The 19,593-nt window shown below is 46.7% G+C and overlaps 7 protein-coding genes across 7 annotated transcripts; 2 read left to right on the top strand and 5 right to left on the bottom strand.

Annotated features, from left to right (window-relative positions):
* Positions 1 to 2,228: 2,228 nt before the first annotated feature.
* On the top strand, positions 2,229 to 4,456 carry N7495_000165 (uncharacterized protein; the record flags this gene model as incomplete). Its single annotated transcript, XM_057202835.1, has 4 exons — positions 2,229 to 2,389; positions 2,790 to 2,839; positions 2,912 to 3,005; positions 3,064 to 4,456. 4 exons carry the CDS (start codon positions 2,229 to 2,231, stop codon positions 4,454 to 4,456), a joined length of 1,698 nt encoding a protein of 565 aa, XP_057066908.1.
* A 3,823-nt stretch (positions 4,457 to 8,279) lies between these two features.
* N7495_000166 (uncharacterized protein) lies at positions 8,280 to 8,554 on the bottom strand (the record flags this gene model as incomplete). The annotated part of the gene is made up of 2 exons (XM_057202836.1): positions 8,280 to 8,481; positions 8,541 to 8,554. The coding sequence occupies 2 exons, from the start codon at positions 8,552 to 8,554 to the stop codon at positions 8,280 to 8,282; spliced, it is 216 nt and encodes a 71-aa protein (XP_057066909.1).
* Positions 8,555 to 9,123: 569 nt separating this feature from the next.
* On the bottom strand, positions 9,124 to 11,273 carry faa4 (long-chain fatty acid-CoA ligase FAA1; the record flags this gene model as incomplete). The annotated part of the gene is made up of 2 exons (XM_057202837.1): positions 9,124 to 9,213; positions 9,267 to 11,273. 2 exons carry the CDS (start codon positions 11,271 to 11,273, stop codon positions 9,124 to 9,126), a joined length of 2,097 nt encoding a protein of 698 aa, XP_057066910.1.
* Positions 11,274 to 12,086: 813 nt separating this feature from the next.
* Positions 12,087 to 13,350, top strand: N7495_000168 (S-adenosylmethionine-dependent methyltransferase; the record flags this gene model as incomplete). The annotated part of the gene is made up of 3 exons (XM_057202838.1): positions 12,087 to 12,147; positions 12,210 to 12,371; positions 12,620 to 13,350. 3 exons carry the CDS (start codon positions 12,087 to 12,089, stop codon positions 13,348 to 13,350), a joined length of 954 nt encoding a protein of 317 aa, XP_057066911.1.
* Positions 13,351 to 13,729: 379 nt separating this feature from the next.
* On the bottom strand, positions 13,730 to 14,884 carry N7495_000169 (uncharacterized protein; the record flags this gene model as incomplete). The annotated part of the gene is made up of 1 exon (XM_057202839.1): positions 13,730 to 14,884. The coding sequence occupies one exon, from the start codon at positions 14,882 to 14,884 to the stop codon at positions 13,730 to 13,732; it is 1,155 nt and encodes a 384-aa protein (XP_057066912.1).
* A 78-nt stretch (positions 14,885 to 14,962) lies between these two features.
* On the bottom strand, positions 14,963 to 15,313 carry N7495_000170 (uncharacterized protein; the record flags this gene model as incomplete). Its single annotated transcript, XM_057202840.1, has 1 exon — positions 14,963 to 15,313. The coding sequence occupies one exon, from the start codon at positions 15,311 to 15,313 to the stop codon at positions 14,963 to 14,965; it is 351 nt and encodes a 116-aa protein (XP_057066913.1).
* Positions 15,314 to 17,298: 1,985 nt separating this feature from the next.
* N7495_000171 (Hsp70 family protein) lies at positions 17,299 to 19,576 on the bottom strand (the record flags this gene model as incomplete). Its single annotated transcript, XM_057202841.1, has 4 exons — positions 17,299 to 19,085; positions 19,232 to 19,297; positions 19,362 to 19,485; positions 19,550 to 19,576. 4 exons carry the CDS (start codon positions 19,574 to 19,576, stop codon positions 17,299 to 17,301), a joined length of 2,004 nt encoding a protein of 667 aa, XP_057066914.1.
* Between the last annotated feature and the right edge of the window lie 17 nt (positions 19,577 to 19,593).

Genomic DNA, 19,593 nt, shown 5'->3' on the forward strand with positions numbered 1-19,593 from the left:
TGACTCCGACAGGTGTTCCCATCACAACCATCACCATTCCAAGGAGGATGACTGTTCTCTGGTTTGCTTCCACGACGAATGATAGATTTTCCCCTCGTGGCTCTGGTCTATTGGCTTGCAGATCCTCAAAGTCTGATACATCAGCACTTGTCAGGCGACCGGGGCTATAGACCCTGCACGGGTATCCTGGGGGCTGATCATCTTCTCTATCCTTCCTAGTTTCATCTTATTTGGATTTCCTGCAGCGACCCGTCTGTCGGGTGTTCGCGCTGAGGGCATCCCACTTCATTGGGGACTGTTATGGAGAATACATTCATTATTCTCACTTGTCATTACCGTTGACCTTTACCCAATTTGAAACGGCTTGCAGCCCTCTTTTCGGGTCCTGCCAGAATAAGTTACATGGAGATTTCAACCAATGCCATGCTCCTTGAACAATCAAACTGTCTAGAGCTCGGGCCAATGATTTGATACTACAGTTTTCTTTCCCTATGATGAACTCGCACGCACCCATACCTTTTACCGTGAATGGACTAGGACCAGGATCACTGAAGAAAAAAAAAGAAAAGGAAAAAATCCAAAAAAGCAAAAAAAAAGTTCGAAAATGGATAATTACGAAAATACAAAACAAAAAAGCAAAAGCGAAAGTGAAAAAAAGAAAATCCAAAAAAAGAATAACTAAAATGATTTATTTTCCCTCAAACGAGATTATTATGGACCCCTATGCAAAGGCATTCACTGTAACCTTGCCAGAATACAACTGTGTTTTGTCCCTGACAGGCTTCATCCAGAACTCGTGGCGAGAAGATAATCCTCGGCCGATGATAAACTTGAAGTTATTTTGGGGCGAGATTTCTCATTCGGGACTTTACTGGGGTCTTAAAAACTTCTATCTTTTCTATGCACGGAGAACAAATATCAATTGCATGCGCACCTCAATTCCCACTGTTCAGCTTTTCTTTCCACACTTTCCAGCCAAGCCACGAATCATCTCATTCTTGAGCGAGAAAAAAAAAGTACCGGCTTAAAGGCCCCGAGAGAGGCTCTTGGTCTACAGCCTTGATTCCAAGGTTCTCTTATTAGGGCTTAGAGAATCAGTACCTGATACTTAGGAACACCGTGCTCTGTGTCGCACCGAATTACGCCAGTAAGTTTTCGTTCCAGTTATTTCTATGATTTTATTATTGTTTTTTCTATTTATTTTCGACGTTATTTCCTGCTCTGGTTGCAAATTTCCATCCGACGGGCTATGTTTTGGGATCTTCACGATCTAGTGGTACTTAGATCTGGGCTTCTACTTCGATTGTTTCTTTTCCTCGGAAATCAGTATTGAAAAAGATGTGAAAGATATCCCCAATTAGGAAACTACGTCTGTCAATGACGCACCCTTTTCTGTGAGAGCGAGTCCTGCCAGCTACTTTCTACTTCTCCCTCGCTACCACCGGCGACATAGGTCTTGGGGAAGACTTTCTTCTTTCTGCCCTTGAGACATGTTCTGCTTCTTATTCTCACTTATACCCCCATTTCTACACTCAGTCTCCTATTTTTTCTATCCGATCATCATCTACCGTATTACTTAACTCCACACAGTCCACATCGCTTACCTGCTCTCAAGCCTTATACTTCGGTTTATCCTTTTTCAAACCCCTGGGACATTCATCTATAGTGATAATTTAAGATCACTGAAACCGAATTTTGCTTTTTCTTCGGGATTGGTGAACTATATATCGCAAATCCCCGCCTACAAACGTCCTTTGCCCCGCAGACACATTCATTCATTTACTTGAGAGGACCGAAGAGACGCAAGGAAAGCAAGACGGACTCTCATAATCGTGAGGATTACCTTGGAAGCCACAAATTTAGCAAAAATAGCCCTGATCCTGGTCAACTAACTTGACATTTGTTTGCTATAGACAAAGTTTTCATCGCCACCCGAAGACGTCAAGGGCTACCTAGGGCTAGGCGACGACTGCAGGCGTCTCGCTGGTGTTACCCCAATTTCTCATACTTCAGGGTCTTTTGAGGCACCTGCTATCACGATATTCATGATGAATCCTAGTAAGTCTACTCAGATTAATACATTCCAAGGTCCTTAATATATTATTGTTGATATATGATGTGTTTTCTCGACGTTGCGTTTTTTCTACGCGTTCAATGTTTTGAAATTCACTACAGTTTTTTTGACTAAACACCTCGCCATAGCTTCACTTCTACCAGAATCCTTTTCCATGGACTGTCCAGTCACTACTGATGGTGACTATATCAACTCTCATGTGACAGGGTATCCGACCGACGAGGACGATGGTGGACGAGTCGGAGGGCTCGCCTCCATGCCTGTCACCAACGGCGTGCGGTACCACACGCAGCAGCCTCCAATGCAGGACTTACAGTAAGTTATTCTGCTCTTTTAATCTGGACTGCCTTCACGCTCCACTTAGTCTCTCTCCACCCTTGTCGTTCACTTCCTCCGGGTCCGGGCAGCTTGGACTTTAGGCCAGCCTGTTTCGGTACCCTTCTATACCGATCTGCTGCATGCATGCGTTTCTTCCGATGTTTTATCCTCTTTGATCTGGAATCACCTTGCGTCCTTTTGTTTTGCCATGGCCCTATTCGAGCTGCCACGGGGCCGTCTTGGATTATCTTCCCTAGGAAGGTTTCTTGACCCATCATGGTTTCTGTGTTGCGTCTGAACTCGCGTGATCTATTGCTCCTGCTTTAGTCTACAATCCTTGGGGTTGGGGAAATTTCTGTGGTGATGTGATAACACTAACTTTGATGCTTGCTTTCAGTTACCCTGGCTCAGCTGCACTTGCCATGACCCCTCCAGATTCCTGCTCCGGTAAGTTCTTTTCATCAGAAGTGTGAAAGAATGAAAGAATGAATTCAGACTTACCCATACAATATTGTTTAGATTCTTTCTCTCCAACTTCTGGCCCTCTTTTCCCACATTTATCACAGCATCAGCATACATTTGATCGGATGCCAGATTTTAGACGGCCAGCTCTGTACGTTGCAGAATTTCTAGCTGATCGAAATAAGCTGACAGGTCTTGATTTCCTCTAGCCAACCTCCTCCGTGTATGTCGTCTACAATGCAAGCGGCACCTCATATGGGCTCTATACCAGCTTTGGGTGGAAGGAATCACCCGTATTCTTCTTCGTACGCTCTTCATCGAAGTATGGGCCTCCCTCTGACTGGAGTCAATGATGTTTCTCGTGCCAATCCATATGCCAGTGCTCCTCGAGCTCTAGACAGCGTCTTGGAAAGATCCCAAGCGGCTATTTTCCAGCAACCAATAGTCGAATCCACACAACGATCTCAAGCACAGGATGCCCCACCCTTTGAGGATACACACATCGTCCATTCTATTGTTGCTGACTTTGGAGGCACTCAGCAAACCGTCAAGCCCGAGGTTCAAGCCAAGATCGGCAGGGGCTTTTTTGCTTCAGATAACAAGTGGACTTGCTATCGACGCAATTATTTCGCCGTAACTTGCAGCTTCAGTCTTCATCCGTGGCCCTCCACTGTTCCACTCTACATTAGCTACAGTGATCAGACTCTAAGGCCGATTCGAGGCTTTGCGATGTCAATTTCTGCAATTGTCAATGGGCAGTACAATGATACGCGAGAGCTTGTTCAGCATACCCCCAAGAGAGATAAGCAGTCTGAGCGTAAACCCGGTCGAGTGGCTCTTCAACCTACACCACCACCATCACTTGCTGCTGGTACAACGTCAAACGGAACCCATTCAAACTTTCCATTGGGGTCTCAATCCTTGGACTATAATTCTTCATTTACAGAAGCTCCTCAGCCCTACAGACCTCCTACCTCACACATGTTTGAGCGAATCCAGTTCCAAAAGGCAACAGCTAACAATGGCAAGCGTCGCGCTCAACAACAGTACTATAACTTGGTGGTGGAGCTTCAGGCTGAGATATCCGGTGGGCCAGGTGAAGAATCAGGGTGGATCCAGGTTGCCCGCCGACACTCCTCAAGAATGGTAGTGCGAGGCCGCTCCCCAGGCCATTACAAGGATGGACGGCGCGACAGTAATACGAGCATGGGTCCAGATGGCAACAGTGGGGATGGCACTGGGGGAGGTATTCCTCATGGACTGGGGCACACATCTCGCTCACACATGCTTTTGTATGACTCTGCCCACCGAAGCGCAGTACCATATGGGAGAGCAGATTATCGCCAGATGACCACAGCAGAGCATTCACCTATTAGTGACAGCCCCCTTGTGTCCTCGTCTTCGTCTTCAGGCTTTGACTATTCCATGATTCACGATACTATGGATCCGATGGATACGCTGAAGACTGATCCATATCAGGACTCTGTCTTCACAGGAGTCCCTAGCCATCATCACCGCCCCAGCACGAGCGGTTATGATCCTGTCTACTCAACGTATGGCCGTTACGACCCTATTCAAAATACCCACAGCCTATGCACTTAGGCTTTCAGCACTATTAGCTATCTTTACATCTTTTACTCTACGCTTGGGATCGGGGAATCTTTCAGGACTGGAAACTAGGATTACGGACTGGTGCAGGCGCGGGATATGATTTCACGGCCCTTTCAAATTCTTTTTGTCATTTTTCTTATTGTTATTTACGATAGCCTCTGCTTTGGCCTCCTACATCTTATTTTGCCTTTCTTGTTTCATTTTATTCACGACTTTTTTTCTCTTTCAATAAAGTCCATCGGAAGAAGATTGAAAAGTTGACATAATTGCAGCAATGCCCCGAGGACCGACACAATACCCAATATTCATTCGCATCAAGCACTCATTTTACAACCCTCTGCTATATTTTATCAGATTTGGCGATACAAAATGAAGAATGTTATTTGTAGCGATTCCCATTTCTATAACCCCTTGGTTCTATTCCATTACATGACGTTATGCATTATCTGAAGATTCAATACAACTCGGAAATTTTTCATTCAATCTTGGAAGTCCATTCTTCTGTTTGTTTGTTTTAGCAATTATTCACTACGCAGATGCTATATTAGCGCAATTCCCCGAATCGCGCTGTCAGCCAGGAACCGTTGAACTGCAGTCCTGGGCCAGTTCTATATTCAGCTCAGGATGGAGCAGGGATATGCTAGGCTGGATCGTAATGGAAACCAAGGCTTGCTTCCAGGCGTTGGCTGGAATTGACTGCTTCCTTATTGGGTATATCGCCGAATCTGAATTTATCCAGGGCTACAGTGGGCAGCCGGCGTTTAATTTTTTTCCCTTCATTCCAAGGTTATTATTTACTTTTACCGAGGTAACGTTTGAAATCATTTCGCTTTCCGAGAGTAAGCGGAATAGCATTTGTTAATATGTTTATTGTATACCGGCTATATGGCGCACGGTGTCTACATAATACCTGTATTGCTGTTGAATACCAAGTGATTCACATCTCCAAGGCTCCCGAGGTCAATTAAGAGTCAGTCAGTAAAGAGGCAAGATGCGTCGAGAGAATAACCAATCAGAAAAGACCTAGATCCTATCCAAGGTCACTTTGTTAGTCAAAGGAAGCAAGGGCTATAGACATACTGTGTTGGCACTGGGCCTAAAACTAATGCATAAAATAAGTTAACCTTTAAAAAAAAGTACGTGCATAATTAGGTTGGAAGCAGAAGCTGATCCTAGATCACCGGATCGACAGTACATGCGCAAGTACAAATTTAATTTATTGCATTCTCAGCTCTATGCATGCAGGCTACTAGTAAAATAACTGTTGCCTGGATGATCAGCTTACTATACATAGTTACATATGTACTTCCTGTTCGGTAAGTTCCGTGGACGTGTACTTAGTACGCCACTTTCTATGGCTGACATGTAGCTAGGTCAGTGCCCTAGTTATTGGCCGGGGTAGTCCTGTACTATGAGTTAGTAAGAACGCCATTTGGACATCGGAGGAATTATCAGACCTGCAGAACTCGGGAAATTCTTTGCTAATTTTAATTTTAGTTTTATTTTAATTTGTAGACCTTGGCAGTATAGCTCTAATCTCTTTCCAAGGTTCGAAGGCTGATTACGAGTACCTGCCAATAAGCTAAACGTAGATGAGTATATTGACAGGTCAAGGTCTAGCCTCGTCAGTTGGTAGACAGTGCTAATAAGCTGTATCATGATCCTATATAAACAGACAATTTGAAATCAATTTACTGAAAATAAATGAATCACGCGACAGGTATAGCCACACTAAAACCAGTTATCCTAAACAGGATCATGTCGTACGAAAGCCGCCGGCCGAAAATATGCATGTTCCAGGCTATTCCTTTCTCTTTTCTCTTATTTTACGTATGCACCGAGACAAAGACCTCCTATGAGATATCCGAATGAGCCTTGACCAGTTCAGCCTTGTCGCAAGACTCATATCCTCGATCATTGCGGAGGATTTCTGAATAGGATTTAGTTACACTACAGGTAGAAAGTCGTTTACTAGCTCGTGATGTCGAGAATTGATTTGAGCATGTCTTACCTTGGAGCTCGTTTAGATACCTACCTAGTACCTAGATAGATAACTTACATGGATTTTACCCTCCAGAGCTGTTATGTGCCTACCTAGTTATCAAGGATATGTAAGATATTCACGGATGTTAGGCGTATATGCATATCTTCAAATGTTTCTTCAAATGTTCTAAGGTTGTCGTCATCTTGATAGACTTGACTCCTACCCAGGTGGGCTGTCCGTGAAACTATCTCATGTTGTGCATAACCAAATCAAGCCATGCGGTGCCAGGATTTCATCTCGTGTCTTTGTTCTTCGCCTCTACCTTCGTAAGGCTATTGGTAGGTAGATACGAATAATCCCCGAAGATGATAGTTATTTCCTCTGAAATACCTACCTAGGCTTTACACTGACGTATAGATCCACCGAGTATCACCTACCTATTCAAGTAAGATCCCAGGGCCTCAGATCCATGTTTCCAAGGTTCCAAGGTTCTTAGATACTTAACCTCAACCCCTCCAGATATTGGCTTAGCCCATCTTAGACCCCTTGAACTTCCTGATACCTAGGTATGAATGGAGAACTACAAGTGACCACTCAAAACATCCCACGTCTACATTCCCAGCTCAATTGGCCAGGTTCGACAAAGAGCAGACAGCAGGTTACTGCAGAAGATTCCAATATGTCCGGCATCTGCTGGAGGCGAAAAACCGAGGGTACTTGTCCGATTTCGCGACTTCAATATCAACTTCAGCGCTCTCAGTTTTGAGCTTTGGGCTTCGGACTTCTGGATTTGTTTCACATGAAGACCCTTGGCCAGCACGTCAGGCTCGGGGTTGAATATTCAAAACCTGACTTGTTGTTTTTGGGCTCGGATTGCAATTGACGATTGTGTTTCAGCATTAGTTCTTGAGCGGGAATGGAAAAAAAGGCTGAGCGATCTGATCTCGGACGGTACCCTCAGAGACCAAAAGCCAAAAGAAGAATTCAATCGCTACTTAGGTAGGGGAAAGTATCATATACATAGCGATAAAATACAGGTCAACTAAAAGACAAAAAAAAAAAAACAAAACAAGGACTAAGACCAAGACCAAGACCAAGACCAAGACCATGACCAGCATCTCCAGCACATCCGCCTGCTCCTTCAACCCAGGGTGATAAGGCCAGCACGACCGTGAACCAAAAAAGCGCATCTGCGGCTCGCAATCGCATTATAATTCCGACCCCGGAAAATAAAATGCCCCATTGGCTTGAAAAGTCCCGATCTGGACTAATTAAGCAACCACCTACGCTCACAGGCGTAGACTCAGACGCTAGTATTTGCAAGAGCTCCGATGTTAAGCACTGTGAGTCGACTACATCAATTCAAGGAAAGGTTCAAAGAGAGGTCATCTGAGGGTTTGAAGCTTCAAGACAAATTCTGCACAGCACAGACATTTTAGTTCAATTCCTTTTCATCCTTTGCAGGACATGGACGTGTGCGAAAGATCTCCGTAGCTCGGCCGGCGGACCGAAAACATGTATTGTACTGTAAAGGCTGTGCTATCAGGCCAAAGACAAATAGGTCCGAATTAGCATAAAGTCAACGACAACTGGAAACCAGAGTTATGACCATCTTCGAATTGGCTTCTTGTCCGCATAATGAATTTGAAAGCTGAGGACTGGATAACAGCCTTGGCATTGCTCTGATATTGTTTTGGGACATGAGGTGCAAAATATTCACACTCGGAAGTTGGCGGAGAAGGCCTTCAGTCCACAGTGGAAAGACCATTGCATGAAATTAAGTCCTGAGGTTCAATCATGGCTCGCTGCATAGACTGACAAAGCTCAAGATTAATTGGGACGACTCTCTTCGGGTTCAATGCGAGAGATGCGCACAGCCAATTTACGATCGAGAGCATCTTGTTCCTCCTTTGTAGATTGCATGCCTAGAGCGTTCTCGACTTGAGGTGTTGTCCATAGCCCGATCGTTGCCCAGGCCATGACGCCGGCGCCGAAGAGGGCCCGGGTTTTGGGGGTGAGGGATTTGTAGGCACTAATTTGGACGTGTTAGATATTTCTGCTTGAGTGTGAATGGTAGTAGGTTATACGTACCTCCACAGAGACATTGTGCTAAGTGACCGGTGATTTGGAGAGTTGTGTAATGAGGTCGACGTTGGAGCTGTCTGCGATTTAGTCACGTGAGAAGCTATGAGGCTGTCACGATGTATGCTACATTAACAGAGTACCACAGCGCGTAGCTACGGCTGATCTAAATACTTATATGGTGCTACACTGCTACTAGGAACGGAGGAACATGGTCAAAATTAAAGCTGAAATATTGCATTTGAGATCATTGCGACTAACTAGTCCCAAATCAACAGCAGCTCTTCAAGAAGAGAGGATATGAACAAGGGGAGAAAAAGAAACAGATATTAGGTATCAAAGCAACAAGCCCGCTGTCTTCAAACTGTCTTGTCAGACTCGTCCTCTCATATTCTCCATAGATACGGCAAGCACAGTCATCAGTCAGGAGTCGAGAAATTTCGTATAAAAACACCGAAAACAGCTTGTGGGATCAAATCGGACCCGAAAAAAAAAAAACTGGAAGGACCAAGTCGGAAGCAAAAAGAAGTTAGACAAATTAAATAAGCACATGCTGAAATTTATCCTAAGCATAAATCGGAGTCTTCACCTTCTATTTCTTGCCGTAAGCCTTGTCTATTTGGCCCTGGTACGCGGCAACGATCTTCTTGCGCTGCAACTTCTGTGCTGCGGTGAGGTAACCCTATTGTCGAATTATTAGTGAATTGAATTACAATGAGCTTGAATAAGACCTACAGACTGAGTGGTCCACTCCTCGTCGGACAGGACAACACCGTTGATGATCTCAATGCCTCGTAGGCCACCGACACGGCCAGCTTCCTGCAGCTGTTTCAGAACGAGACGCTGGATCTTCTCGTTGTGTACGAGCGACTCGATCGAGTCACCATTAATGTCGTTCTCGCTAGCAATCTTCTTCAGAGCAGGCTCGAGGGGCACAATGATGGCAATAGGCTTGTCCTGGTCCTGGGCAGCGTAGACGCAGATGTTGCCAACAACGGGGCTGGAGCGGTAGACAGACTCCAACTTCTCCAAGGCAATGTATTCACCATTGAGGGTCTTGACCAGGTTCTTCTTACGGTCGATGATCTGCAGGTGGCCGAACTGGTCGAACTGACCAATATCGCCAGTCTTGAACCATCCGTCCTCAGTCAGAGCTTCCTTGGTCTCCTGCTCGTTATCGAAGTAACCATTGGTCACACTGCCACCACGAATGAGGATCTCACCCTGAGGCGGGTTGTTCGTAGACAAGTATCCGGCATCGGGGAAGTCGACGAGCTTGATCTCAATGGAGGCAGGAATATCACCCAAGGCATTGGGGTTCCAAGCCATGGGATCGTTCAGTGCACCCATAGCAGAGGTCTCGGTCAAACCGTAGCCACCGATCATGGGAGCAATGGCCATCGACAGGAACTTCTGGGTGTCCTTCGAAATGGGACCACCGCCGTTCATCATAATACGAAGGTGGCCACCAGTAGCATCCTTGAGCTTCTTGAAGACAATGGCGTCGAGAAGGGAAGCACCGACACCGGAGCCGGGGAAACCGTTGTTCATCAAGAAGGTCTTAGCAGCCAAAGCACCCCAAAACATACCCTTCACGATGAAACTATTCGAATTAAGCTTGTTCAGCACGCCCTTCTTCACGGACTCCCAGACGGCAGGAACTCCAACGAGAATGGTGGGCTTGAACTCGCGAATGTCACCCTTGCAATTGCGCATCGAAGCATCGGACAATGTGCGGGGGTTGCCGTATCCCATAGCACCGCCCCAGAACAAGCAGAGGTTCTCGAACATGAACTCAAGGATGTGCGCCTGGGGAAGGTATGTCAGAAGAGAGTCCTTCACTCCGATGTAAGGTCCCACGATCTCGTTGACACCGGCAGTCGCAGCGATGACGTTGGCGTGGGTAAGAGAGACACCCTTGGGTGCGCCAGTAGAGCCGGAGGTGTACATGATGCAGCAGAGGTCCTCGGGCTTGGGAGGCACGGGGTCCACGAGGTTCTCCTCGCCGGACTTGCGCAGCTCCTCGATGCTGAGAACGTTAATGTGACTAAAGTTACTCTTGAGCTTGTCAAGGTCGGACTGCTTGACCTCAGTATCAGTATTGTAGATAATGTGCTTGACTGAGGGAATATCCTTCAGAACATTGGTCAGGGACGGGATGAGGCCGGGGTCCAGGAAGATGGCATTGCTGGAGGTTTGAACCAAGGAGTGCTTCAGGCCTTCCTCGCCCAGGGTATCATAGGCAGTGACGATAGTCACCGATTGAGAGGCAGCGCCGTGCGACATGGCGAGCCAGTGTGCACTGGTGGCACCGTAGAGATGGATCTTGCTGTCCCTCTCCAGGCCCAACTTGCGCAGACCCGCGCCGAGCTCCAGACAGAGCTTCTCATACTCAAGGAAGGTCTTGTAGGTGTAGCCACTCAGTTCGAAGTAGGTCCACTTCTTATCAACCTCAGTTTCCACGCCATCAACGATCTTCTTGACCTTCTTGGTCTCGACGTGGGTCTTAATCAAGCGACGGGTGGCGACGGCCTTGTTGTTGCCGAACAGGCGTGCGGAACGGCGGAAGTTCTCATAAGTGGTGCTAACGTCTTCGGAGGGGCGCAGGACAAGTCCGTTCTTTGCGGCGGGGTGTCGGCGAGGAATAGTCTCTCCCTCGACACGCTGCACACCGGGCACCTCTACAGAGAAAGGGCCCTTCTTGGACATGCGCGGCTGGAGATGGGCATCACGCAAAGACATGATGGTGTAGTATTAGGATTTAAGGTAGGGGGGTTGATGGATGAGGGATGAGGGATGAGGGATGAGGGATGAGGGATGAGGGATGAGGGATGAGGGATGAGGGATGAGGGATGAGGGATGAGGAATGGGTAGGAAGAGGGAGTCCGAAAACGAGAGGTGTGGGATTTGCTATTGGGAGGACGTCAGTGGTCAAGAGGGGAAGCCTAAGAATTGCGGGGACTTACTTTTGAACAGAATTAGGATAGAGAAATTGATAGAGAGGTTTTCCAAAAAGCACAATGGAGGAGAGAAGAGAAGCAGAGAAGGATTAGCTTGAAAATGTGGCTGGTCCAAATGACGCAGCCGGTCTTCTAGCGGGATCTCGGCCGTTTCAGTCCTGTACAAGGTCTCAATTCTTAATCTATGCAATCGATAGCCGAAAGGATTTATGCAACTCTAGCTATTCTTTCGAAGTAACCTCCATTCTCTTTGCTTATTAGAGCTCCTGCATTCGTTGGGCCCCAACAATCTCTCGAGCCGGGAGCTAGTGAACTAGTTATTTTAGATCTGCTGTAGGACATAATAGAATCCAATCATCGAATCCAGCTAGTAAATCAAGCCAAGGCTTATTTAATGTTTCAATATCTGACATTAGTGCAGACATGGTCAATGGTCAAAGCGGTAATAAGAAACAAATCACTTCGTATATATATGTATTAGTAGAATAAAATATACTCGTCTCTCGTATAGATGGTTTTATGATACCACGTGACTCCAAAAACAAAGCTAGAATCAACTAACAAGTCCACTAACAACCCCTGATACAATTCAATCATGAATCAACAAATAACAGACCTCCTTTCTTGTGGTGAGGAAGTCACCGACGTCGATGAGGGTTAGTGGGACCAAGACTCGAAAAGAAAAGAAAAAAAAAACATACCTAGCTCACTAAATAAGAGTCCTTTTTACTCTTCAGCCAAGATATCCCCACTGGAAACCTAGGCTTCATCGACTCACACGCCACAACCCTAGAAGTGACAATACAAGGTGCCGAATATTCAATCACTCAATCTCCAACTTTACTCTCTTCCTCTCGTGCTGGAGGGACAACAGGTGCTGGTATGTAAGATCTACACTCTCAGCCCCATACGCCCCGAGAGATATCGTGTATATCATGCATGGACTCACTGCGCTATGGCACGCGACACCAGGATCTAGGGCCCGAGATCTGTAAGATTCATCTTGATCTCTAGCTTAATCCCCCGCTTTTACTCCATAACCCATACCCCCCCCCCCCCCCCCCTCAGAAGGATCTTTAATTTTTAACCTTTAATCTTCGATCTTCGTATACTAACCTGACCCTACAGTACTATGGAAGATAACGCCCCTCTTCACAGACTGGATCTCAACACCATCAAATCCTCTCTGGACAACCAATCTCCTATCATCTGAATCAGTGGTCGTTGAGCTTGGATGTGGAATCTCAGCTCTTGTAGCCCTGGCCTTGGCTCCGAGCGTACAGTATTTTCTCGCAACTGACCAAGAGTATGTGCGACGATTATTCCGCACAAACCTGTCAGTTAACAATTCTGTCTCTTCCAACTCGAAAAAATCTGGAGGGGTAAAGCGAGGCGGCAAGTCATCTAAAAAGCTTTCGTCGCCGTCGCAGTCGCACCATATCTCAAATGTTACCCTCACCACGCTGGACTGGGAGTTGGATCAACCCGGATTGTTGCGGGATTGTATCCCAGAGTTGGGTGATTTCCGTAGAGGGGATGAAGACAAAGATCGCGGATTTGATCTTCTGCTTTCTTGTGACTGTATTTACAACGAGGCTCTCGTCAAGCCGTTTGTGCGGACGTGTACTGAGATCTGTCGGTTACGTCCTGCCTATGAGCCTTCCAAAGAGATCGGGTCTCGTCGACCGACTATCTGCATCGTTGCGCAGCAGCAGCGGATGCCGGATGTGTTTGAGGCTTGGTTACAGGAGACTCTGAGAGAATTTCGGGTTTGGAGGATTAGTGATGAGGTATTAGGTCCTGGGCTTAAAACTGGAACGGGATACCTGGTACACTTGCTGTTGTTGAGAGAGAAGTAAATAACTACTTTTGAATTAATTGGAATACCATGTACACTAGGTAGTCCGAGGGTCAGACGTCAAATCAACCTTAAGGTTGACAAGTAATATTTCCAGCTATACATAGCATACGAGGCCCGGATCCATACGATCCAGCAACCCCGAATATAATTGACAAATATACCCAAGCTCAATCTCAATTCCAGCTCAAGCGCAACATGCAAATTATAGAACAGGTCCGCTAATCGAACAAAAATGTGCAAGCATAAAGAACCAAAGTATAAGCCACGCTCGCATATAACAAGAGAAGGAAATGTGCCCATGAACAATGCTGAGATGAAATAGATGCAAATGAGTTTTTGAGATCGAAAATATTATTGACGAAAGTATCAAGAAAAGTTTACTCGACAGAGCCCTCGGGTTCTGTGTTCTCCTTTTCTGAAGGGGGTGTATATTCATATTTACGTTTCGCAGGTACCACTGACTGCTCCATGGACACAGGTGTAGCTACCTGAGTCGTCATGGCAGGGTCGGAAGAAGGCAAAGAAGCCAGGATTTCTCTGTGGTCGAGTTCGGGAGTGCGGTCGATGAGAGAGGATATAGAGTGTTTGGTAGAACCATTCATGTTCATGGAGGGTCTGGGGAATGGAGGTGTATCAAGTGAAGGTTCATCTGCATCGGGCAGGGATCGTTCAATGGTCTCCCTTTTCACGGGGTATGGCTCGTCGCGTTCGTCGCTCTCCTCGGATTCAGACTCGAGGTGTGAGTCGTCACCTTCCATGGTCATTTGGTCTAACGGGCTCTCTTCTCTTGAGCTGCGTTGGGTAGATGACACTGGGGGAAGGGGAGCGTTTGGGTCATAGACGATGCCGCAGAGCTCGAGCGCACGAGACTGGCTGCCGAGCGTACGGTCTTTGTGTTTCTTGGTCAGATGGCACATGAAGCCGTGCAGCGTGACAAAGTCTGATTTGGCGCAGCCCTGGATTGGACAGGTCAGATATACTAGACTGCTGTCGGATGGCCTTTTCCACAAAGCACGGCCGGAAGGATCATGGGCTGCGGGACGGCCGTGACGCTCGCCCCATGCCTCGACATTCTTGATGGTATATTTTTGTTTACGTCGAATTGAACCCACGCCGTTTATATGGTCATGGGCGACAATAGGGTGTGCAGGATGAGGGTGATGGAGTGGATGGTGTTGTTGATGATGATGCTGCTGCTGTTGTTGTTGATGTGAAAGATGGTGTTGATGTTGATGTTGTTGTTGTTGCTGTTGCTGCTGTTGATGTTGATGTTGCTGCTGCTGCTGTTGCTGCTGTTGCTGTTGGAGTTGATGTTGGAGTTGAGATGGTTGAGGATGATGTTGTTGGTGCATATGAATTGGTGGAGGCACAGGCGGTTGTGAAGCTTGTGGGAGAGTGGTCTGACGAGGCTCTGGAGGGCTCTGCTGCTTGAAGAAAGCCAGAGTGGTAGCGGCACTCGTCTCTGATAAGCGACGTGGTGGTGATGGTCGTAGAGGCGGCGAGTCAGGGTTTCCATGACCACCCAATCCCATTGACTCTCTCTTGATCCTCTTGCGCTGTCTTCGCAGATCCTGTCAAAGTCAGTACATAGGTATATATTTGTGATTTGTTTATTTACTCACATCCTCTTCAGCCTCGGCAAGTTCAGTCATTCTGCGAAACTCTTCATCCTCGCGCTTTCGCACAGCAAGCAAGTGAGAGCGAGCAGCCATCCGATTCATTTCTTCATGTTCCAACTGTCGCAAACGAGCTTCAATCTGATCCAGTGATGAGGGAGCAGGTGCAGGCGGCGCTGGTGGTGGACCAGTTTGCGGGTCATGTAAGGTAAAGTGACGGAAATGATGATTCTGCATCATGTCGGGATGCATTGAAGGTGTGGGATTTATGGCAATTGGGTGATATCTTGGTAAAGTGGTTGGGACGAGATGAGAATTATGACTGACTGGGGGAGCAGCCGTCATATTGAAGAAGAAAAGAAGATTAAAATTGGGGTTAGGGTGTTTGGGTGTAATTGGAAGGATTGAAGCTTCCAGGATGAGAAAAGAAGGGAAAAAGAAAAATGGAAGGAGATCGATCTAACGGTTACGGTTTAAGGAAGGACCCCATATAACCAAATAAGGAAGAAATAAAAATAAACAACTAGCGCCGTTATAGAAATACAGATACCAATGTGGAATCATGCCATGACTACGGAGTACTAAGTGGATTGATCCAGTCAATTCATAGACTACGGAGTAAGATTCTAAGATTCTACTCAGATTCCAAGATTAATGAATACTGTAATTAATTACAATAGTCTATGAGTCGTTGATCTATCAATACGGCTGTGGTTAGGTAAGCCAATAATAGGAAGAGGATCTACGCCAAGTAGATCAATGACACGTTAATGGGAAGAAGTACGGAGCACGGAGTACGGAATACTACATTCAATACTAATTACCTATACTTTCAGGGCTTGAAGAGATGTATACATTGCTATCTCTGATAAAAGGCTAATCTAACTAATGTTTGAAATGTCCCTCGGATCAGTAATCCATCAACCTTGGAATGCTTATAGACCAACTGTATAAGGCTAGTCAAGCCCAATTTTTCAACTTATTTTTATTGGAACGAAACAAAAGTGGGGATAAGTAGATGTATACTAATTCTAAGGGGGGCACTAAACTAGTCAGTCTCAGGATGATCGATATTACGAGAGGTGCTTTCCTACTTTTATTTACTTAGCATCTTAGTAATTTGTTAGATATCATTCAATTGTTACCTAGGTTCTAAGTTACTGCGTCCCTACATAATATCCAAACCAAAATAGATCGATCCACATACTCCATATACTCCTTTTCGTTCCAAGTTCCAAGTTCTTATTGCAAATAGAAAGACATAAAGACCCACTTTGCCAGCTCAGCTTGTGTGTATAATCATGATTCGCTGAAAAGATCCGCACTTGTCGGCTCGAGGCCTGTTGAACAAATGAATAATCAAAGGCCGTTGAATAATGTCATGTCAACAAAACAAGGTATTCAATACTATGAGATATGTCATCTTTAATACTCAATACAATACTCATTACTTGGCATGTACCAAAACATACCAATAGTAGTAAATAATTGAATATAAAGCCCTACCTAGGTACATCGTACTTCCTATTCTTCACCTATTAGTCCATGCAAGGAATCGGGGCTATAAGAACGATTGGTCCATCTACTTTAAGTCGCAACTGATATTTACCGCGCTTTGCGGACCTCCATCAACCACTTAGCTATCAATCCTTGTCAACTTTCTTTATGAGATTGGCGCGGAATTGAACTGACAGCGGTTTCGAACTAACATTATCGTATCCACCCTCTTTTTTTTTTAAAAAAAAAAAAAAAAAAATCCTTTTTGCTACATGTCTCAGAAGATTCTGTGGGTCAGACTGACCCTATCATCTCTTCTCACTGTCGCGAGATGTATAAACCCACCAGTGATGCAAACAGAATTCTGTTTCTAGCATCTCTAAATCGATTGATGGACTCATGACGCTGAGCTTAGTCAACCTTGCATATATCTAGGTAGTAATATGATTGTAGATGAATAATGAGAGGAGAGTTCCGATTTCTATTGGCCAAAGTCTGCAATCCTTTTTGATGGCCCCCCTTCGCCGTAATGTCATTAAATACAATGGAAGACAGTTTCCCTTTTCTCCCGAGACGAGATATATGGGAAAGAGAAGAAAAAAAACCTCATACAAGTTGGTAGTCAAACACCGGTACACCAGAACAGGGGATAAAAGTTGAAGGTATGTGTACAGTTATGCGAAAAGGGAGATGCGATCCAAAATGGACATGAACGTCCCAAAACATAGGAATGGCAAAAAAGAGGATAAAAAGTACAAGTGGCTACGAGGTAGCCACGGGTAGGGGAGATGGGAATGGGAGGAAGGGAGAGTTATAGATCAGTATTATATAATTTACTGCTTGTTCTCACCCTGTTGCTCACCCTGCTGCTGCTGACCCTGCTGCTCGTTCTGGGCCTTGTGCATCTTGTCGAACAGAGTCAGGGAAGCAGTCTGGAGCTCATCAGTCTTCTCCTTGAGCTCCTCGGCGGTGGCAGTGCCCTCACCAGACTGGTTCTTGACGACAAACTCGCGGAGAGAGGCAATCTTCTCCTTGATGGTCTCGGCCTCGGTCTTGTCAAGACGGTCCTCGAAGTCCTTGAGGGCCTTCTCGGTATCGTTCAGGACGCTGTCGGCGCGGTTGGCAGCCTCAATGGCGGCCTTGCGCTCCTTGTCAGACTCAGCGTACTTCTCGGAGTCCTGGACCATGGACTCGATCTCAGAGTCGGAAAGACCAGAGCCGGAGGCGATGGTGATGGACTGGTCCTTGTTGGTAGACTTGTCCTTGGCATGGACGTGGACAATGGAGTCAGCGTCAATGTCGAAGGTGACCTCGATCTGGGGAACACCACGGTGGGCAGGGGGAATGCCAACAAGCTGGAAGTTACCCAACATCTTGTTATCCTTGACGAGTTCACGCTCACCCTGGAAGACCTTGATCTCGACAGCGGTCTGCATGTCGGCAGCAGTGGAGAAAGTCTGGGACTTCTTGGTGGGGATGGTGGTGTTACGGGTGATCAGACGGGTGAAGACACCGCCGAGGGTCTCAATACCGAGGGAGAGGGGAGTGACATCAAGCAGGAGGACGTCAGTGACCTCACCGGAAAGAACGGCACCCTGGACAGCGGCACCGATAGCGACAGCCTCGTCAGGGTTGACGGACTTGGCAGCCTCACGACCAAACATGGACTTGACGGACTCGGTGACCTTGGGCATACGGGTCATACCACCGACAAGGATAACGTCCTGGATCTCGCTGGACTGGAGATTGGCATCCTTGAGGGCCTTGCGGACGGGCTCAATTGTGCGCTTGATGAGAGGCTCAACAAGAGCTTCGAGCTGGGAACGGGACATCTTCAAGTTGATGTGCTTGGCACCGGAAGCATCGGCAGTGATGAAGGGCAGGTTGATCTCAGTCTGCAAGGAAGAGGATAGTTCAATCTTGGCCTTCTCGGCAGCCTCACGGATACGCTGGATAGCCATACGATCACCAGAAAGGTCAATGCTGGACTCCTTCTTGAACTGATCCAGAATGTGACGGACAAGGTGGATATCGAAATCCTCACCACCAAGGTGGGTGTCACCGTTGGTGGACTTGACCTCGAACACACCCTTCTGGATCTCCAGGACAGAGATATCGAAGGTACCACCACCAAGATCGTAGACAGCGACAACGCGGTCGTTCTGCTTCTCGAGACCGTAAGCCAGGGCGGCGGCGGTAGGCTCGTTGACGACACGGAGGACGTTCAGACCGGAGATCTGACCGGCATCTTTAGTAGCTTGACGCTGGGAGTCGTTGAAGTAGGCAGGGACGGTGACGACGGCATTTTTAACGGGGCGTCCGAGGTAGGCCTCAGCGGTCTCCTTCATCTTGTTCAAGACAAATCCACCAATCTGACTGGGGGAGTACTTCTGGCCACGGGCCTCAACCCAGGCGTCACCGTTGGTGTGCTGAACAATCTTGTAGGGAACCTCCTTGATATCACGCTGAACCTCAGCATCGGTGAACTTGCGACCGATGAGACGCTTGGTAGCGAAAAGAGTGTTCTCGGGGTTGACAACGGCCTGACGCTTGGCGGCAATACCGACTAGTCGCTCACCATCCTGGGCGAAACCGACAACTGAGGGAGTGGTACGAGCACCTGTTAAGTATCAAGTTAGCCATCAAAATTCATCGCAATTTGCTTCTATTTGTCCATTTCCAGATCTAGAGGGTCGATAGGGCATTGCAAGAGAAGTAAACCCGTACAATGTATATCCGATACCCCAGTTAAAAATTTTCACTTACCCTCGGAGTTCTCAATAATCTTAGGGGTCTTGCCCTCCATGACGGCAACGGCGGAGTTAGTGGTACCTATCGTCGATCACGTTAATTATCTGCTTCAAGACACGTTCAAAGCCAGTACGATATTACTTACCAAGATCGATACCAATGACCTGGCCCTTCACCTTCTCATCGCCACCCTCTGTGGAGTTCCATCGGCGGAAAGTAGCACCAGGGACTCTTGTGATAGGAGTGCGAGCAAAAGCAGCGCGAGGGAGCTATTGTGATTCAATTAGTGACTAAGACGCGTGAGATTATATTTTTTCTGGGAAGGGAACTTACAGCGCGAGAAATGCGAGAAGGAAGCATTTTGGATGTGAATTAAG

This window comes from Penicillium taxi, assembly GCF_028828555.1.
Source record: "Penicillium taxi strain IBT 34144 chromosome Unknown utg000001l_segment0_segment0, whole genome shotgun sequence".
NCBI classification, from domain to species: domain Eukaryota; kingdom Fungi; phylum Ascomycota; class Eurotiomycetes; order Eurotiales; family Aspergillaceae; genus Penicillium; species Penicillium taxi.